Consider the following 20,386-nt stretch of genomic DNA (forward strand, 5'->3'; position numbering starts at 1 on the left):
ATGATGAAATAAAACATACTTTCATCATAGATATCTTAGCTGAGTTTTCCAACTTCAACATGTTTTCCCTGGGGATGTAAATATATAAACTTTGTAAAAATCGAGTGTAATTTGATTATAGAGTCATTTATTGCAGTTTGGGACAGAAATGTCTTCATATGCAAAGGTTCAGGCAGGTTCTAGGAATAGGATTTGCTTCTACTTGCTAAAGAAATCACTGGGACATTTCTGGTCCAGAAGACATGGCTGGGGTGGGGAAGATTCAGTTTGACAGTTAATCTTCAAGGGAAACTAAGGGCTCCCAGGCCATGAAGGTGATCTCATCGCTTCTTCAAAACTGACTGAAACATCCAGCCTCTGTATGTATGAATCTAAAATTATAGAGGGTTGGACATATATTATAAATGCATGAGCAGAGGCTAAAGAATATCCACCATAAAAAAATGTACAAATTGATGCCATGTGTTGACAAATACTATACTCAGGAAAAAAATTATCTTTTCTATGCATATACGTTACGGTGTTGAAAGAACACACAAAAGTGCTATAGAGTTGGTAAAAAACAATCTGTTATTTTTTAATATTTTTATTGATATGCTCAATAATAAAATACAAGTGTTAATAAATACATTGGTACAGGATAAGTTTATATCCAACAACAGTAAAAGAGTGATTCAAGTTGCAGTAATACACTGATAGGTAAATAGTATAACATTAGAAAAGCAAAATTCCTTTAACTTAAGGACAGACTGAACCATCAGATATGGGTCTGAGATCAAGTAATACAGGTAGCAAGAGTTTTTCCCACACTGGAAAATGAAGGCAGTTTTCCAAATACTGTGGATTTACAAACATTGGGGAAGCGATACAATCCATACACTGTATACTTCTGCCAGTGTTCTCTGGGATTCAGTCCGCACATTTTGTAAGTGCCGGTGGTACCTAATGAAGGCATTGCATATAAACTCAAAAGTCTGTTTCTTTATTCTCTAAAAAGGTAGCACGGCCACTTGCTTATATGTGTGTGTCTGGATGTTTTCTATCAGCCCCCTGCTCCCACCACTCCTCAGCCAATCCAAAGAGAAGCGTGCAGGCTCTCATTCTCTCCTACAAAGCTAGTCTTGGTTTCTGAGCTTGGAACCAGCAGGAACAAAGCACCATTTACACCTTATTTCTCTGCACCAATTGTATGGAGACACTAGACTTAGGTCCAGAGTGGGCACTATGATACAGATGATCCCTTAAAAAATTTCCTCCTGGTACCTTTTCAAATGGGACAAAAAGCAGATTAAGTCTATAAAGGCTGTCCTTCTCTGCCTGGCATTAGGAGTGGGGGACAACTGGGGCATTACTTCTTACAGGGTCTGTCATTCTGCAGAGTTAACATATATTGTGAGCGGTACATTACAAGCCATCAATCAACATTTAATAATATAAGCCATGATATTCACATTATTCTCCCTTTTCAATCTCCATTAAAAATAGAAGCACAAATAAAATGCTGAAAGAAAGCCACACGTTTCTCAGAGCCCAAGTAAAATAAAGCATGTGTACGAAACACAGTAATGGCCACTGAAAGATAGCCTGTCCATGCCTTATGACATGAGTGGCGTGTTGAGAAAATGATGCTAGAAAAAAAAAACACACACATTCTTAGGACAAAATCTATTAGGAATTTATTTTTGGTCCTTTTAAAGAAAGTGCTCTCAATGCTCTCTGTTTCCATGAGGGGAATTCAGAGTATTTCAATTAAAGTAAAAAGAAAAAAGCAAAACCAAACCAAACAAAAATAATGATATCTTAATCGATTTTTCCCTCCCCTGGGCTCAGGTAAACCATTTTACTTTTGTCTTGACTGCTCCCAGCCTCTGATAAAATAAGTACAATTTCAGCAGCAAGACCATTTTTTATAAAAGCTAATATGATGCCTAAAAGGCAAACAAAAATAAGTATGATGTGAAGTTTCCCATTTTGTCACGAAATAATTTTGTTGAAATTTAAATTTTTATAACCTACTAATCTTGCTGTAAGGAGCAAAAATAAGGGTAAAAATATGCAGTGATAGATTAATAATATTAAAGTCACCATCAGCTCAGATTCATTTCTGGACAACTTTTGCAGTATTGAGAAATCTCCACCAAAGGCCATAAAAGTATTTCTCCAAAGTTCAATGCACCTTATTCACTATTTCCTAAGTTTCATATGAACCAACAATTGTATTTCTTATAGGCAAGTGCATTTTGGGGAGCTGAGAGGTAAGACATCTCCAACAAGGAAGGAGAGAGGATACTTGGGATTATATTTGGTTCAGCCTTATCAAAAGAGAGCCTTTGAGGAAATTCAGCACTACTGTGCCTACTTTTTATTTAACTTTTAATCTAAATTCTTTTGAATTCCTTTCCATTTGCAGTTTTCAGAGAGTCTGGAAAAAAACAAATGTAATACTCTGTGACAAACCATTAAACTATTTTAGAATGTTGAATAAGCAAGGGATGAAGCCAAAAAATGAATTATTTTCTTCAATTATATTTTTCTCCCCCAAAACACTGTTTAACACCAAATTAAGAGCCATGCACACAAAGGTGGATCCCGTTCATGCAATTAATGATAATGACAAGGGGATATACCTGATCCTGAAGACTTTCACCTCCTGGTCTGGCAGAAGATTCCTCACAGACAGCAAGACTGCGAGTCAGTTTACCTTTTCCTGCTCCTGACTAGGAGGGGGGAAAGAAAAGGGAAGGAAAGGAAAATAAAGGAAACAAACAGGAAACATTCTCATACTGCCAAATCATCTCCACATTTACATGACTTCCCCAAATGAGATTTTTAAAACCAAACTTCAAGTCTCCCGATCAGTACTGTCTACACTGGCTCTAAGCATCATACCTCTATATTGATGGGGATGGAAGTAAAGAGGAATGTGAACAGATAAATTAAAAAAATACTTTTAGTAAATTGTGTGCGTCACATTGGGAACATATGAAGAATGAATTGCTGCCATTTCCTGAAAATATCAGGAGGAAAAAATGACAAAATTAATTTCTACTAAAACTAAGTTTGCAGGAGATTTGACTGAGAAGATAGTTAAAAGGATGAAGAGTATGTACTAAACAGCAGTATCTGTTTACTTCAAGGCAGAAATCAAGTAGTGAGAATAAAACATCTACTCTAAATTTTATTTAAAATAAAAACAAAACAAGTGGTCGTTTGTTTTGTAAAGTACTGTCAAATCTCTATGTGCGAAAACAGGATCAAATACATACATTTACAGGTATTTGAACACTACATCCTCTAATTAAAATATACAGTGCCAGAAAGTAAGACATGCATAAACACAATCCCATCAGAAACAGCCAGCACCAGTACAACCAGGATCCCCCACAATATCTGGACACAATCATCTGAACTGCTGGCAAATCTTTTAACTCTGATATAAAATATGCAATTTATACCCATGATATCAGGTCTACTTAGAATATTAAGAAGCCTACCTTGGATTTTCTTCTTTCTTGATTCTGAGCCTCCAGCCGCCTCTGTATGTTGGAAAGAAAATAAAACAAAATAAAATAAAACAAACAAAAACAAACAGTAAACCAACAACCAAGAGAGAGAGAAAGAAAGAGAGAAAAATGTCACTACTGGCTACAGTAGAGAAGTCAATAATAATAGCAACAGAACATCACAAACATTAGGGAGGACTCCTCCTTCCCTAGCTTTAAAAATCTTTTGACTAACTTTTAGCTCTTTTCTCTTTATAGCAACTATTGGAAAGGGGAAAAGGAAAAGCCAGCTTTGAAGTCTTTTGACCATCATGCAGTTATCTGCCTTTGTTAACTGTTGGTATATAAAGAGTTAACACTTCTGTAGTTTAGTTAAAAGAAAATCAGTACTTACAAGCTTTTTGTAAGTGCAGTTTGCTTTCCTTCTACCAAATCTCTTTCCCTTGTAAACCATGATGTGTTTCACAACACTTTTTCATTTCCTTTAATCACTCCCAGTCTTTCTTCCTCCTTCTAGTATTCTCTCTTTGGCTGGGAATTCTAGGGTTTAGCTTGGTTGCTAATAAGATTTGAGCCTTAGCATGCCCACGAAAGTCAAAGGAACACCTGCCTTTGATTTTTCTTAGTTTACCATAAATTGAGTCTTCATCTTTCCACAGAATAGCAAATTCATTTTTAAAACTCAGCTAGTCTAAAGCTGCCTTGGGAGAAGCCCTCCACGTACACCTTGAGGTGTTCTGGAAATGGGTAAGGGGATGCTGTGTGCAAATTCAGAAAATAAATACTTTCCTATGACTTTTTCCCCACAAAACACATTTGAGAGCATGGTTGGGTTAGGACAAAAAGTGACAAAAATCAAAAAAGTAGGAGACTAGCATTTCCTAATGATACAACTAGTGAAACTCTTTAAAAAATAAATCTTTAAAGTATTCTGAAAATAAAAGAAGGGATCTGCACGCAGTTGTATGAGAGTCAGGGTCTCTTCATGCTCACTCACCTGAAGTTCCAGTTTCTCCTCTTCATCCAGACTTTCTGATTTAACAATGCCGTTCTCTGGAGTAGCCGTCTCCTGCTCAGTCCCTCCTTCCTCTGCTATCGCCTGATTCAGGTCTCCTTGCTCAGACATTCTCCCAGGTGCAAATTAAAATAACAAGATTTTATGCCCTAGAAGGTTAAGATATCAGAAAATAAAGTCAGTGTAAGGTACTTACTATCATTCTTTGGATATTTCATTTCTCCTTTCATATTCAAATCCAAATGAGCAATTTTGAGAATTTTATACAAAAGGGGGAAAAAATAAGGTGAAATCAAGTACCCAAGGCATGCACAAGAGGCAGATACAGTTGTCCCATCCACACCCCTTTCCACACACTTGTGAATACACCTTGCCATCAAAATGGGTCAACAAATCTTAGAGACACCTAACTCCCACACAACTACCAGTGCCCGATTCTCCACTAGAGTAGAAGCAACAAAAGAGGATATTTCTCCAACTTTTGAATAAATGACCCTCGACTTCTGACTCAAGATGTGGTACTGATGTTCTGCAGCATCTCTAAGATGACTGAAAAATTATTTGCAGGTTCCAAACATAGACATGCTTCCCTAGATATAAGGAATACGGTAGTCTGCAAGGGCAAAAAATCTATTGAAAAGGTAACAATTCAGCATAAATATGGTATCTAATTTTGGCAATAAACCTTTCAGGGTCAACATTTCCAGGTTTCGAACTGACAGCTACGTTATTAAAAACGTAAGCCCTCTCCCAAGCTCCTGTCAGTTGCTGGTGCGACAAGATCCTGTGGAAGGGAGTCTTTGGCAGGCAGCTCTAATGAAGCTATCCCAACTAAACTCTACTTCTCCATGCTCACAATAGACTACAGACACTGGAAATGGCTTTTCAGAGTTAAAATCTGTTATTATTTTTTTTCTCCCTACCTTTATAAAACCCCTGACACTTCCCCTTCTGATGTGCTGTCAAATGAGGCTCATGAATAATTTAGCATTTACTTCCTCCTCACTTTTTTTAAGCTGTGAGAAAAATAGAAAGAAAAAAAAAAGAGGAAAGAGAAGGAGGGAGGAGAAGGAGGAAGGAGGAGGAGGAAAGAGAGAAGAAGAAAGAAAAGAGAAAGAAGAAGGAGGAGAGAGAGGCGCTGTAGCTTAGAAAGTTAGTTCTTTAACAAAAAATTCCCAAGCAATGACTGTCCCATTCCCAGTCATTACAATGGTAATTATTATTGGACAAATAAGAGTTTTAATATGTTTCTTTGAGAGTGTTCAATTACCATTTACTAATTCAGTAACTTTATTTCCAACTAAAAATAGGAAGCGTGAGAAAAATCTAAACCACAGAAATTTCGCTAAAATCTACCATGACAAAACAGATGGTATCTAATGATATCTTTAAAATACACAGGCTTATTCGGCAAAGGATTGTGGGAATGTAAAAGGAAGTTTTCCAACAGGATGGTAGTTTGAGTCTGTAAAGTGACTAGTAAGCAATGCATTCAGGTTTTGGGAGGTTTTAGGATATTTCATCCAGTGCATTCTGACGGATTTCTTATATTTCAGTGACACTCAGTATGTGTGGTTAATGAAATAAAAAGTTCCATTTTCCACTGGCAAACAGCTTGTTTCTCAGTGCATTGGGTAGGGGACTTCTGTTTTCCTAACTCATTTTTCAGAGCATTTAAGTAAAAAGCAGACCATGACCAGATTTAAAATGGAGTGAACAAATTGAGCTCTAATTCTCCGAACTACAAGCCAAATGAGTCTCTGATACAGATCCTGTCATGGTCACATTCAGTAACTGCTGGATACAAGCAGGCACATTTATATAATAATAAATCTAAAATACAGATGAGATGACAGCCAGACAACAAGACCTTTACCTTTCGTGCAGAATTCCTGCTGTAGGTCTTGGCGACTTACTAGCGGCTTCTGTCGTTCTACGCCAGGAAAATCCACACAAGTGATCAGAGACAACTGGAGTCCCATGTCCCCATTAACAGTTCGGAATGCCCATCTCCATGCGATTCCCTTACACAGTGTGACACATCGTCAACCTGAAAAAAGATGAAAAGTAAATAATAATAATTGCAATAATCATGGTAGGGTGAAGGATGAAATAAATAAGACGGTGTTTCTAACACTAATGACCAGCTTCCAGCAAATCACGTTCACAGCTTGATCCAGCTCCACCTGTCTCAAACTGCCTGCTTCTTCTCTAATGAAGGCTACAGCCGGCTGTTCAAGTCAGAACGGCACCCACGCAAGGAGCTAAAATTAACAATTGCATTATGCACCGAAGATTACTCACTTCAATTTTAACCTTTTTTAGTGAAATCTCGCACTTTGTATTAAAAAAATAAAATAAAAAAAAAAAAAACAAGCTTGTGTGTTTGCCCCAATGAGAATCAGGATCACCTATGAGCAAAAGTTTTGCCTCCTTTTTCTAACCAAAGCCTTTATCTTAATTATAGATTATATTATATATTTTAATGCTGTAGTTTCTCTCTTTACGAAAGTTACCTGAATAAAGTGCACTGAAAGGTTCTGATTAAATGAAACATTCTCTATGAAAGTTAAAAAAAAAAAAAAAAAAAAAAAAAGAAAAAAACTTTTATAATGGCATGGCTGAGAAAGCTCTTTTCTCTCCACTTATAGTTTGGGAAGAAGAATGCCTAATATTCTTGTTGCAGGGTGAACACAATCTATCCACAGCCCTCCCTCCCCATCGGGATTGCCACTGCCAGCTGGGCATTCTGTTTGACAGCAAAGAAACACTGACAGAGGGATTCAACAGATTTGCAAACTTCAAGCCTGTTGAAAACAATCCATGCTATAATGTGCACTTTCTCTTTCTCACAACTCCTACAGGAGCAGCGGCAAAGACAGATTGAATGCAAACACAGAGACGGGCTCCTAATAATATTTGCCCAAATCAAGCTGCATCTCTTCCTTTTCCCTATAACTCTACTCTGGTGCACGACGGCTAAATCCAACAGCATGCACACCTCTTCCAACATATGCCCGTCTATGAAAACACTAAATGCATCCCAGTTATTTAGTTTGAAGGTTAGAAACCTCTCCCTCCTCCTTGCTACCCTCTTCTCCCAAGTTTAAATGAGCACAGCTGGTTCCTTACAGGATTTTACTGTGGCTATATTAATAACATATTGGGTTACAAAGCCATTTGTTGTGCAAAGGGAAAACAACTGTTGAAAATTCAATCACTTGTACAGTCAATAGTTTCTGGATTTATTCATGTTTTATGAAGATGGATGATCAGACTTTAAACTATGTTTCTTTCATTTTTGGAAATTATATGGCTTTTGAGAGCTAGACATGCATTTACGACAAAACTGGATTGCTAATCAATAGCAATTTTATTTTTTCAATTTTGATCATTTTCACCATAGCTACTATAACTAATAATATTAAATAGAAATCATCATGTTTTAAAAATTAGAATCTATTTAACTAAGAAGCCTGTTATCTAATATGTCTTAGCATAAGCGTCAGTGATGGTTATGAAATGCATTCTGGATTCTGTTTTACTTTTCCCAAGTTGAATGAAGTTCCCAAGGATCACGGCAACTCTCTTGATTTCTCTTTAAGACCCTCATATTTGTACAGTTCACTCAGCAGGTGAACAGCAATGTAATTTCCAAAACTAAGTCTTAAATGCATTATTCCAGCCTCAGTAGGAGGATGCAAGATATAATTCTTTCCAGGAAGAGAGAAAGAACAAACTGATATTCACATAACTAACTCAAAGCGGGGACAGCCTGGATATATGTGTGTGCGTAATTACCAGGACACGTTTTGAAATAGCACCAAGCTCTAAAGTCAGTGAGGTATTATTCTTGCATGCCTGAATCATAAAGTCATCATCTACCAAGATAAAAGAGAATATGGGCATATGGGAATGAGCAGAGAGGAACATATGGATCACAAATATTTTTGTAACTGATTAAAATTGTTCTCTTTGCTGAGAAAGCAGTGCCAGGAAATCAACCCTACTTCAGCTTTCTGTTCACCAAACTAACCGGACTCTTCCACTGCCATTTAATCTTGATCTGTTTCAATTTCTTTCATTTCTGCAAATAATCCAAACTATTTTTAACAAATATCTTTTCTTCAACATTTAGCTAATAAATACTCTGGCCAAATTTCAACTGTCACAGTTTGAAGGATGGAAGGAGAAAGACGAGACTATATACAAATGCACAAAATAAAAGTTACTGTAGCTTTTTTTTTAGTGGAAATACTATTTTAAACATAATTTTGTGGGTAGCATTTAGTAAATGCTGTCAATAGTTTGCAAATTAAGCTACAGAAAATTAATCAACAATGCTGTAAACTATTTACCATGAAGATAGTAAGTAAAATAATTGCTATCTCGCTTTATATTCATACTGTTTCATATTTCTTTAGTTTACTTTAGAGTTGAACACTGTAATGATTTGGATTGTGGATTTGAGCAAGAAAGGAAGAGAGAAGAAAGGCAAAATGAAAGCACCAAATATGCTGTCTTTTATCATCACTGTCAAAATAGATATGTGCTCTGTGTGTGTGTGTGTGTGTGTGTGTATGTGTTGTGTGTGTATGAATCACTGTGCTGCCAATTGGGAAAGAAAGGTCAGATTTGATTCAAATTTCAGCAATAATTTAGTTCACCAATGAAAGGGAAATTAAAGTTAAATTTTTATCAATAAGTTGGGAGTGTCACTGTATTAGTCACTTTCTTCACAATACTTATGCTAAAAAATTAACAAGAGAAAGACTAATATTAACCCAAATTAGCATGGGTACTTTATGATGAAACAACACAGTCAAGATTTACTTATTGAAATTGAAATGTTTTGCCAATATGCACTGCTGCTGCTTCTTTTTTTTTTTTTTTGAGACGGAGTCTTGCTCTGTCGCCCAGGCTGGAGTGCAGTGGCCGGATCTCAGCTCACTGCAAGCTCCGCCTCCTGGGTTCACGCCATTCTCCCGCCTCAGCTTCCTGAGTAGCTGGGACTACAGGCACCCGCCACCACACCCGGCTAGGTTTTTGTATTTTTTAGTAGAGACGGGGTTTCACCGGGTTAGCCAGGATGATCTCGATCTCCTGACCTTGCGATCCGCCCGTCTCGGCCTCCCAAAGTGCTGGGATTACAGGCTTGAGCCACCGCGCCCGGCCTGCTGCTACTTTTTAAGCTGGGCATGGTTCTGTAAATGAAAGCCACTTGTATATTGGGGTGGTTATTGATTTATCAAATTGTCACATAAGACATATAAATATTGCAATACTATATAAGCCAAGCATATAACCCATTCTCAAAACAACTATTCTGTTAAAGTTTAAGAAAGATTTTGAACCTTTAAAATTAAGTTTAAAGTAAGAAAAAAAGTAATTGGGATGTAATCATTTCAAAAATAAGAACAACAATGCCATGAATAGAACATACATACTAATATCTTTAGCAAGTCTGAAATTTTCCCAAGGTGACCAAAAATATCAATGAGAAATTTTCACACTAATTACCCTCCCAAAATGTAATCGTTCAGCAGTGTATAAGAAACACTCAACCAGGAGCTTTACCCTTTAATTAAACTCTTTATGGTCAACCTCATGTGCAGGCATTCTGTAAGGTTCTTGAGCCATCATGAAAATGCCAAAATTGCCAGAAAACTATTTTATTGGAAGAACAGAGGGGGACATTTAAGAAAAAATGGTTAAGATTTTGGGGAATATAAATGTTTTAAGGAATATCCTTGCTTAAGCTTTAACCTAAGAGCCTGACACTTTATAAACATGTAGAAGGTTATATATAGGATCTCACATTTCCTTTTTTAACTGTGGTAACCTGGATCAAACATAACCAAGATCAACATTTAGCAGAATGCCAAAAGTGGAAGGAACTGATGCCAAAGCTCTGCACAGGAGTAGCACCATATCATGAACGCCATAATGATCATGAACGCCATTAAAACTAAGGAAAGTCTGTTGTCAATAAAAACATCTGAAGAAAGGCCTTGTGCCAGTGTTTTATTTCTTTATTTGTATAACAAGTCTTTACTAATCTTCTACTGTGAGCAAGAATGTTCTACACTGTGACATGTTATTCAGGTGAACTAACACAATCTCACATTTAAAAATATTTTTTTCTTCCTGAATATAAATTAAAAAATAAGCAAATTAATATACACACATACAGATCAAAGGCAGAAAATGATACTATAAGATGGGAAATTGGAATTCTGCTTTACAAAATTTCCTCTGACATATTGATGAATTGATGACACATATGTATACAGACTAGTTCTTTGGATGTAACATTCCATGGTCAGTACTTGACTCACACCGGTACCTACTAAATGCTATCATCATCATCATCATCATCATCATCATCATCATCTTAGCAGTACCTGGTGACATACATTGCTATTTATGTATCCAATGTGGACACAGCAAGAATAAAAAGGTTAGATAGAAAAAATACAACGTTCAGAGAACACCTGCACCTCCACCAGAATCAATGCATGTACAGCCAATGTGCTTTCGCCAACAAAGGGTAACAGACATCATACTTCACTGAAAAAAACAACTCTATAATTTTTTTTCCCAAAGCTTACCCTGGATATGGTCCTGGTACAATACAAACATCAGGATGTCAATAATCTGAATGAGAGAGCTGGATGGAATGCAATAGCTGATGGGCAGCCTTGTCACAAGACTGGCCCAGTTTGTGCATATTTTTGCTACAGATAAGAAGGGATTTTTGACCAAAATCAATGTCACAGAGAATGAAGCCAACGGCTCTGCTTCTGTGTTAGAAAATAAGCCAAGAATCTGACAGCATCAAGGTTAGTTTTAGTTTGAGTGTGTGACCATTGAGACCAGTCCAAAGATTTTTAAATGGCCTAAACTTCCATAACCCATACAGGCAAATCGCCACCTTACATTTCCAACCTCATTCTATTAAGAGTCTGGCATAATTTATCCATATGCAAGGTGGTGTCATCAACCTCCAGCATGATGCAAACTTAAAAAAAAAAAAAAAAAGTGCAAATACCCAGAAAACCACAGAGCTGCAAAGAAGCTTGAAATTAGTCTAACTGACATTAAATTCAATGACTCGGACAAGATCTAGAACCAGACTTATCTACAAGCAGAGTTGGTTCAGGAAACATAGTCATTTTGACTGGATGTCAGAGCTCTTTTCAATAACCTGTGTTCCTCTAGTGATGGTTCTATTAGAAATAAAGGGCAAGTTTACCTAATCTATGCAATTAATTCCCAGTACGTCGCAAGAGAGACCCACACATTGTTTTTCACTGGACCACTATCTTTTCTCCTTGTGAACAAGCCTACAAATACTGCACAGAAATGACCTGAGCATATCAACTGATGATGGTATGTGTGTCTCTTTCTTGGATTTATCCCCCAAATCACATGGACACATTTGGGTTTCTAAATCTTATGCTCAGTTTCTCTTTTTGAAAATCCTTAAGGCCCATTTTTCATGGCTATCAGAATGCCCAATTTCCTCCTTCCACACCTACAATTCATAGTGCCCAACTTTCCAAAAGCCACACAGAAAATTACACGCCTGCATTATTCCCAGATAAAGTGTACCCAGGTTTTGTAGGTAGGAGTGATAATTTTTTAATGTGGAACAACTAATTATAATCCATACTGGTGCTGAAACATGGGTAACATTTCAAAAAGACTGTCTCCTTAATCTTTAAGCAACAAGCCAGGATCTCAGACTTGAGCAATAGCCTCATCATTCCTAGTGTAACTGAAACAAATTTCCCAGGTACGTAAATAGTTCTGTTGGGATCTTGTGGATAATGATACCATATAACTTTGCTAAGGCAAAAATGTTCTTAAGTAGTCAGATCTTCCAGGAATTTCAGTGAGTTACACACTTACCCTAGATATTTCTCTCGGTATCACTGTTCTGTGATCTCCTATATCAAGCAGTACTATTTCAGGGATGAGAAGTGGAAATGATCCTCTGAAATGATGATACTCTTGTTTGGGCATTATTAATCTAACTGGTACTGGAAATTCTGCATTCTACTTTCAGTTCAATTCAATTTAATAAAATATTTAAAAGTTTCTTCTTTATCTGGATGTCAAGAAAACAATTCATTATTTATTTTCAGTTATTTCTATTGGAGACACTCTCTAATGAAACAATAATTTTTCATAAAGTGCATATCTTCAATTCTGGCTTAAAGGATTCAAAAATATAAAATTCAACACAAAGAAAAAAGGCATTTTTAATAAGTGGGGAGAAATACTAATTTTAATAGTAATCATTATATCTGACATGAACTCTTTTCTTCTTCATTCCTACAAGATGTGAAAGAAGCATCTGTCATTTCAAAAACAATGAAATAACAAATGTGATGCAGTAAGAGGTGCCAAAATGGGAGCTAAGTGTTTGATTTATTAAAACCTTTCTCAAAGAAAGTAAAAAGGAAGAGACATTTAGGTAAAATGAATAAAAGCAAATAAAAATTGCTAAGTTGTTATTTTGTCTGATGTTTGAAATGTCCATAAAAGTCATGTTTACTCCTATATGTACATTAGGGAAAATAAGATGTTTCCATTGCTATGACATCTTTGTTTTATGTCAATACTTTGTATTTGGTACCATAAATGACTATTTCATGCCTTAATATTACCTTTTCAGATTTATTATTACCAAAATCATCACTCCCAAGCTTTTTAAAAAAGAATCAACATAGAAGTTTAAATTGCCCATCTATGACCTCAGCTCCCTCCCTAACAGCAAAATGAATGAAAGGATTTTCTAAGGGCGCAAAACAATGAAAGGGGGAAGGTCCCCAAAATTAAAAGCCAAAATGTGAGCATAAAGGATCTATGATCCCAGAAGCTATGGTCACAGGAGGTGTACGCCACTTCCAAAAGGGAGGGAGAGAGGGCAGAGAGAGATTAGCAGAAACGGATGTATGCTGCCATCCTAAGTATAGCTTGTGGAATTTCAGAAGACACAGGAACAAAGGGAGTTTCCAGTTATGTAGGGCAGCTCTGAGCTATAGTTTTGTGTTAACCTCTTAATAGCATTCTCTTTCTACAAGATTCAACCACCACACCAATGAAACAACTACATTTTATTGAGTACTACACGGGTATTTTTTGACTGAGTTTTCTACATACCTTATTACATCTATTAATAATTCTACACAGATGATTACATATATTATTACAACTGCCTTTTACTGAGTACTACAGGAGTAATTTTTGACTGAGTTTTCTACACAGATTATTACATCTTATCCTCACATCAAATACATTTATTCATTGCTAGCCTACAGCAGGGAAGACAGCAAGCTCTCTGCCTGTCCTATCTCTTTAGTGTTAAGTTGGCTGGCTGATGGCTTGTTCAATCACTGGATTCCCCAGGTCTTAGAAAAAGCAGATGAATCATTCCTTAACAAAGCTCAAAATTTGAACCAAGTAGTAAAAAGATTCTCTTCCCACTATTATGTAAACTCCACAATCATGGGGGTTTTGCCTATTTTGTGTACCTCAATATTAACCCCAATACTAAGAGTAGTGCCTGGCACATAGTAGGATTTGTTGACTCAGTGAATGAAAAGAGGCTTAAAGCCCTACCTGGATTCTAATCAGTAATGGCTATGTGACTTTGCTGTGCATCCTCCACCGGACGGCCAAGATATCTAATCATGCAAAGACCTATGAAAACTAATGTGGCAATAACGTTTTCTCTTAAACTAAACCAACAGTCACTAGAAGGTACCTGAAAGTAAAACCAGGACATGTTTCTGGATGTTTGGATCTCATGAAGGTTTTGGTCTGGCTAAGCTCTGTGATAGTGGGCCAATCCATTCAAAGAGAGCTAGGCATATTTACTGATCTCCTACTGTGCACAATATTTTGTGGCCTTCTGGATAGGATACCGGGGAAAGGAAAGAGATGGCGCTTGCTGGGAAGCAGCTATGAAATTAATTATAGAAGTCAGCAGACAAAGGGATTTGAGAGCAAAGCAACCCAGAGGACTGAAGCATATAATAAACACATATTCCACTGCTGACATTAAACTTAGGGGTTTCTCAATGTCTTCTTGAAAGCTAATTTTGAAAATCTATCTTAAGGAACCTAAGAATGTAAGTAAGGAAAAATAGAGACAAACGAAAAGATATTCTCATTAAAGATAAAAGGAGAGTGTTGAAACTTTGAACTGATGATGCACATGCGGATGAGTTTCTTCAGGCTCTTGGTGCTTTCTGAATTCTTCTGAGAAAATGATGGCATCATTAGTTGAATGATTTATCATGATTAAACTGACCAAACATCTAGGCCTCACTTATATTGCTAGGTGACAAAAAAACTAGATGAAAGCAATGTCTTTTCTTTCTTTCACACTTGACTTCTTTCAGTGTTGCATGAGGTTTCCCCTGAGTGCTTACTCTAACAGGTTCCTCATCGAAGTGTCATTTCTCCCCTTAGGAAGAAGTGCTACACAGGTGCAATGGTGTAATACCAATGGTGCAATGGTATTACAAAGTGGAAGATAATCTATTCTTATCACATGTGCCTGCTCTGCCTCTTCTTAAATGCTGGGGTCTTTTGTTTTCTCTCCCTGTTTTGTTTATTCCTTTCTCTACACTTCCTAATATAGTGTTACATAACATTACATACTAACACCACTGAAAACAGTCATGAAAACAAAAAAGTGCCGTGTTGAGATCAACGTATTTGCTAGAAAAAATGTAAGTGTTCAAGAAATAATTCTGAGTCTCCCCAGACTTTCTGAAAATAGGTGAACTTGAAATATAAAATAATTCATTTGACATTGGCATTTATTTTGGTAGCCACGTTGTGTTGGAATTTTTCCTCACCACGGTTAAATATCTTTTGGTGTGTTTAAATGGAAAATGCAAGAGATTAACAACCAAACTACCTGAGAATGGGTGTGAATGTAGTGCAGAAAAAGGGTCCATATTCAGGACCTCAAGTGCTGAAGAACGTGTTGCAGAAGTGTTTCATCTGATGTCTCTTTCCCTAGGAGACAAGGAAAGCAGCCAGGAGAGTGAAAGGAGCTATGTGCCTTCGGAGAGAGGACTTACAGAGACTCTGGTACAACCAATGTACGGTATATGAAAATAAATATGCAAAAGAGTGTCTCAAAGCCTTTATTTCTAAGCCATCAAGGGTGTGACTTGTGTTTGGGGCCATGCTTTAAACACTAGCATTTTGAATAAATGTTCCAGATGAAGAATGCCGGCCATAGACTCTAAGTTCCTTGGAGACAGCCCTCAGGCCAGCGTGTCTTCCAACTGGTGTTTAGTGCAGAGCAGGAGCACTATTGATACCAGCTTGCTGAAAGGATAAATGAATACATTCCTGGGAGGAAAACATTTTCAGGAACCTCACAACACATTGATGCAGCAGAATCTGCGGGTTTTTTTTTTTTTTTCAGTGTGTCCACGGCTTAGCCAGAAGGTACGTTCCCACTTAAACCATCTGAATTGGTGTGTGTTTGTTTGTGTCAGGCACAGGCAGCACTCAGGCTCTGGGGCCATCTGTGGCAATGCTGATGGGACTCCAGATGCCCTGTTTGACAATAACCGAAAGAGACCATGTGGTTGGTCATTTGTAAGAGAAGGGCTGCAGTTCGAGGTTGGCCTGCCTATCATCATTGAATGTGAGAATACGATCACACGAACATGCTCTACCTGAAAAGGCTGGCATGGCCCGATGATGTCAACCTCCCCGTAACCCCTGCCTGCTGTAAGCCTGACTTTATCTGATGTTCCTTTTTTTTTTCTTTTTAAACAAAACATTCTTCTTTGAAGGAGAAGTGAAAGAGTCAGTTACATTTAAGACTAAAACCATTTTCAGGTGAACATCTTCTGCATGATGGACTCTCCTACTTGGGCATTCCCTGCACAAACCTGACAATAAGACCCTTCAATCCTAGCAAGCCAGAGTCAAAGAAATTGGGTGTTTGCTTTTTGTAATCTTCATATTTCAAAATATTTAATACTTTTCAATGATCTTATAAAAAATAAATGCTGATCTAATCTCTGTGAATTATTAGAACCTGCTATCATTACCTGTTACTAAAGAAAGAGGAAAAAGCAGATTCTTAAACCATACAAAATGAAGGAACTGGCAGAAACTATTGATATTTGGGAGGGACACAGTCAATCTGAACTCATGAAGAAAAAGGGTTAAATTGTGCTCAGAAACTCCCTGGGGTCTCTTGATGATGAAGTTGAAGATTTGGGGATTTTATTCATGGATTCTACAATGCCTAAGCTAAGTGCCTAGAAAGGGTAATTAGTTTTGTACATGGTTGTTATGGGCACACAAAATAGTCTTAAAGTGTACTTTACAGACACTTCAGTAGAAGAAAACTGGTGGTGCACATAGTGCAAATTGACATTTCAGAAAGGAAGACGTGAAGTCAACCCACCCTCTTGGGTGTCTCTAATGTTTAACCTTGCACTTGAAAAAAAAGTGGGATGTGGCATTCCTATGACAAATGGAACAATCTGATTCCTGAAAGGGAGGCTGAAAATCTGGCATTACACAAAAGAATGGAGACATAACCAAGTGTGGTTTTGAATGTTTACGAGAGTGCACATCCAAACTACGGATGTGGAATTGCCAGGGTAAAAGTTTCCAGCAAACAATCAAAATTATGATTTGATATATCGCAGAAATGAACTGTCTGTCTATCTCATGTAATATGAAATACTCAGCTTCTGAGCTGTGGGCTTATTTGTGAAACCTTCAAGATTTTAAACGTAGGTAAGAAAGGAGAAGCCAGTAGTTGCATTTGTAACATATAGCAAGGTACTGCCAGAAGTGGAATCTTTTTTTGTTGAACGATCTCCTTAATAAAGTCTAAGGCCTAAAATTTGGGAAAAATCTTATGCACTGGGAGAAATTATTACCTTTCTTTACTCATAATGATAATTAGGAAGGAAGGAAGGAAGGAAGGAAGGAAGGAAGGCCGGCCCAACTGTCAAAAACTCTCCTGCAAATATATGAAAGTGGAATATGAAATATTTGGAGGAATGTATTAATATGATGAACATTGCAGCAAAATTTAATTTTCACAAATAAATATAAAACTGTGAAAACAAAATGGGTCATTTATTCTTTATTGCAAGCACCTAGCAGAGAGGACTGTTCATAATTGTATGTAAGTATTATATTAAGAATAGCATTTCCCTGTATTTGATAAAGTCTGATAAATAGAAAGATGTGTTTTACACCTCAAAAATTACATATTTTCAGTGGACAAAGAGATATAAAGAAAGTAAAGAACACAATGAGATCCTGTTGCATCTCAAAACATATCTGCCTGATGACAAGAGAAGTAACTTGAATTTCCAAGTACCAAAGAAGTCTAAGCATATTTACATAAATGACTACTTTTAGTCAGTCTCACAGGCATTATTAGTATCCTAATTTTAAATGTTTATGTGTGTGCATATATAATTTGTGTAATTTGATTCTTGTGTAATTTGTCAATTTGCAAATGTAAAAATGGCAGATCCCAGGTATCTAAAATCCTTTGTGGTTCAAAACCATCCTTATATCCTGGTAGACTGTTTTCAGTTCTGGGAGCACTAGCTCTCTGCTGGCAACTCTGTGGCCTGACCACTCATATGGGGCTTGGGCATACCCACAGATGCCAATTCCAGATCAGGCCATGATTACTCTACACTTCAGAGACTCCAGCAGGAGCAAGGAGAAGATAGCATGCCAGCCAGTGGAACACATTGACTATTTGCTCTACTGGCAATCCACTAGGCTCCCCAAGATGCCACACTTAAGGTGATGCTGCACAACTGAAAAGAAATGCTGCCCATCTAAGTACTAAAAATGCTCTGTTTTTTTAGGTTTCCATTTTTTTTAATTTACTAAAAAATATATACTTCCAAAAATTTACACTTTTATATTTAGGACTACTATTTTCCCAAAATGGAGAAGAACAAAGTCAGAGATGATACTTTACAATAAATAGTAGCAAGAAATTTCTGAGGGAGGGACATTGTCTCAGGACAAATTTCCTGAGAGGGAAATTTGTGTTCTCACTTACTTTATGAGTTTCTTTTTCTTCTTCTTCTTCTTCTTCTTCTTCTTCTTCTTCTTCTTCTTCTTCTTCTTCTTCTTCTTCTTCTTCTTCTTCTTCTTCTTCAAGAAAAAAAGTACTGCAGGTGATCTTCAAGACTTCCTGATTTCCAAAGTGCAGTATTTTGGAGTGATACTGCATCAATACCATTGCAAAATTTCATTATAAATTAACTTGTCATGCATTACGATCCAATTTAAGACTAGATTACATTTCCTTTTAATTAACTAGAAGGACTCTTATATATCTTTTTCTCTTCTTTTAATCTAGCATCTCTCTCAAATATAGTAAGAAGTGATCAGAGCTACAAATAGAGTCCAACTTCCAAGGGTCAGTACAAAAAGATTGCTGCTTGTTTGAGAAGAATCTGTAAGTGACTTATCCCTCTCTCACCTAAGTTATTTTAAAATGAGGAATATTGTACTAAAACATCTAGTAGAATGCTTGAAATTCAATAATAACTTGATGAATTACTTATTTAAAGAATTAAAACATAAATTTAGCTAGTCATGAGATTATAACACCTAATCACAATGCAAAATGACTGTGGTTTCATTCTTAAATTAGTTCCCCATTATCATTATCACTGCCACAAATCACATTGCTAAATAAAACTAGTTTTACTATGACACAGCTTGAGATTTTGAATAGAAATTAAGTTAAATGTTAATATAAATAGTATCAATTTAAAACAATTTTAATATACTTATTGGAGACTCATTGTGTGCCTGACAGTATTTTGATTAAAGAATATAGGATAATAGGACTAGCCCTTAAAGAGTCACATTTTAGAGTGGAGGAGGCTGAGTCATAGATACATTAAGCATATCAAATATTTCACTCTAGGGGTGAGGCAGAGCCTAAATTCTGACAGATTGGTTCTGGGACTTCAATTTTATCCACAGGCTTTCGAAATGAGTGAGGATAATAGTTAACTACATGCCCGGCAATAAATACTAAAGGCATGCCATAGTGATGCCAGTGGTAATTCAGGCGGATAGAACCACAGAGGTTAGTTGAGGCTGCGTGTTTATTCTAACCTTTCCAAATCTCAAAAAAACCTGTTTACTTTTATATTCAGAAAAGTAAACATAAAGACTGAGAAGAGACAGAAAATAATGAATTAATTTGGATGCCTGTTTGCAGTGTTAATCACACTGTAAAGCATGTTTGTGGTTGAAATATAATTACCCATTTAATCAAAAAATAGAAGAGTAAAGACAAGGGAAAAATTGTTAATAAAGCTAAAATTAAGAAGAAGTACATTTAATAAAATGTGCAATAAAAGGAATTTAGTCTATAAAAAGGCATGTTTGAAATTAATGTCAAAGACAAACTAAAATAAAAACCCTACACCTACACACAACCAAATAATTTAATAAAAATTTTAAAACTAGTTGAATAACGCCAAAGAATGTCAAGATTTATTAAATAAACATTTAAATTATCATAAAATATACTTTGTACTTGGAATAAATATCAAAGTCAAAACAACTCGAAATCCTTATAAACAAAGTCAAGAATAATTTTGCAACATGACTTGGGCTAAAATTTCTTAGGAATTCAGGGATATTTTTGTGTGGAGCCACTGACTGGAATATTTTGTTCTAAGCCTGCTTCCTTCTACAAGAAACCAGTAAAAAAAAAAAAAAAAAATCAGAAAAAAATAACAGTTTGTGGGAATACCCTATAACTCCATTTAAAGAAATTAAATTCCCTTCTGCTTGGTCGGTTTAGATT

The 20,386-nt window shown here is 36.4% G+C and overlaps 1 protein-coding gene across 49 annotated transcripts in view; it reads right to left on the reverse strand.

The window, feature by feature from the left end:
• Positions 1–20,386, reverse strand: part of ARPP21 (cAMP regulated phosphoprotein 21) — a 156,861-nt gene that overhangs the window by 108,134 nt on the left and 28,341 nt on the right. For 14 of the 49 annotated variants that reach the window (XM_050776942.1, XM_050776774.1, XM_050777092.1 and 11 more), the window contains exons 2-5: positions 6,395–6,568; positions 4,501–4,667; positions 3,495–3,536; positions 2,628–2,717 (exon numbers count right to left, since the gene is read on the reverse strand). In XM_050776942.1, coding sequence (XP_050632899.1) covers positions 2,628–2,717; positions 3,495–3,536; positions 4,501–4,629 — 261 coding nt within the window. In that variant the 5' untranslated portion in view covers positions 4,630–4,667; positions 6,395–6,568. Of the gene's footprint in view, positions 1–2,627; positions 2,718–3,494; positions 3,537–4,500; positions 4,668–5,441; positions 5,535–6,394; positions 6,569–6,653; positions 6,738–18,613; positions 18,749–20,386 lie in introns of those variants that run through there. The other 35 variants (XM_050777062.1, XM_050777016.1, XM_050776985.1 and 32 more) reach the window with 15 other exon arrangements.

The sequence above is a fragment of the Macaca thibetana genome, chromosome 2 (assembly GCF_024542745.1).
Source record: "Macaca thibetana thibetana isolate TM-01 chromosome 2, ASM2454274v1, whole genome shotgun sequence".
NCBI classification, from domain to species: domain Eukaryota; kingdom Metazoa; phylum Chordata; class Mammalia; order Primates; family Cercopithecidae; genus Macaca; species Macaca thibetana.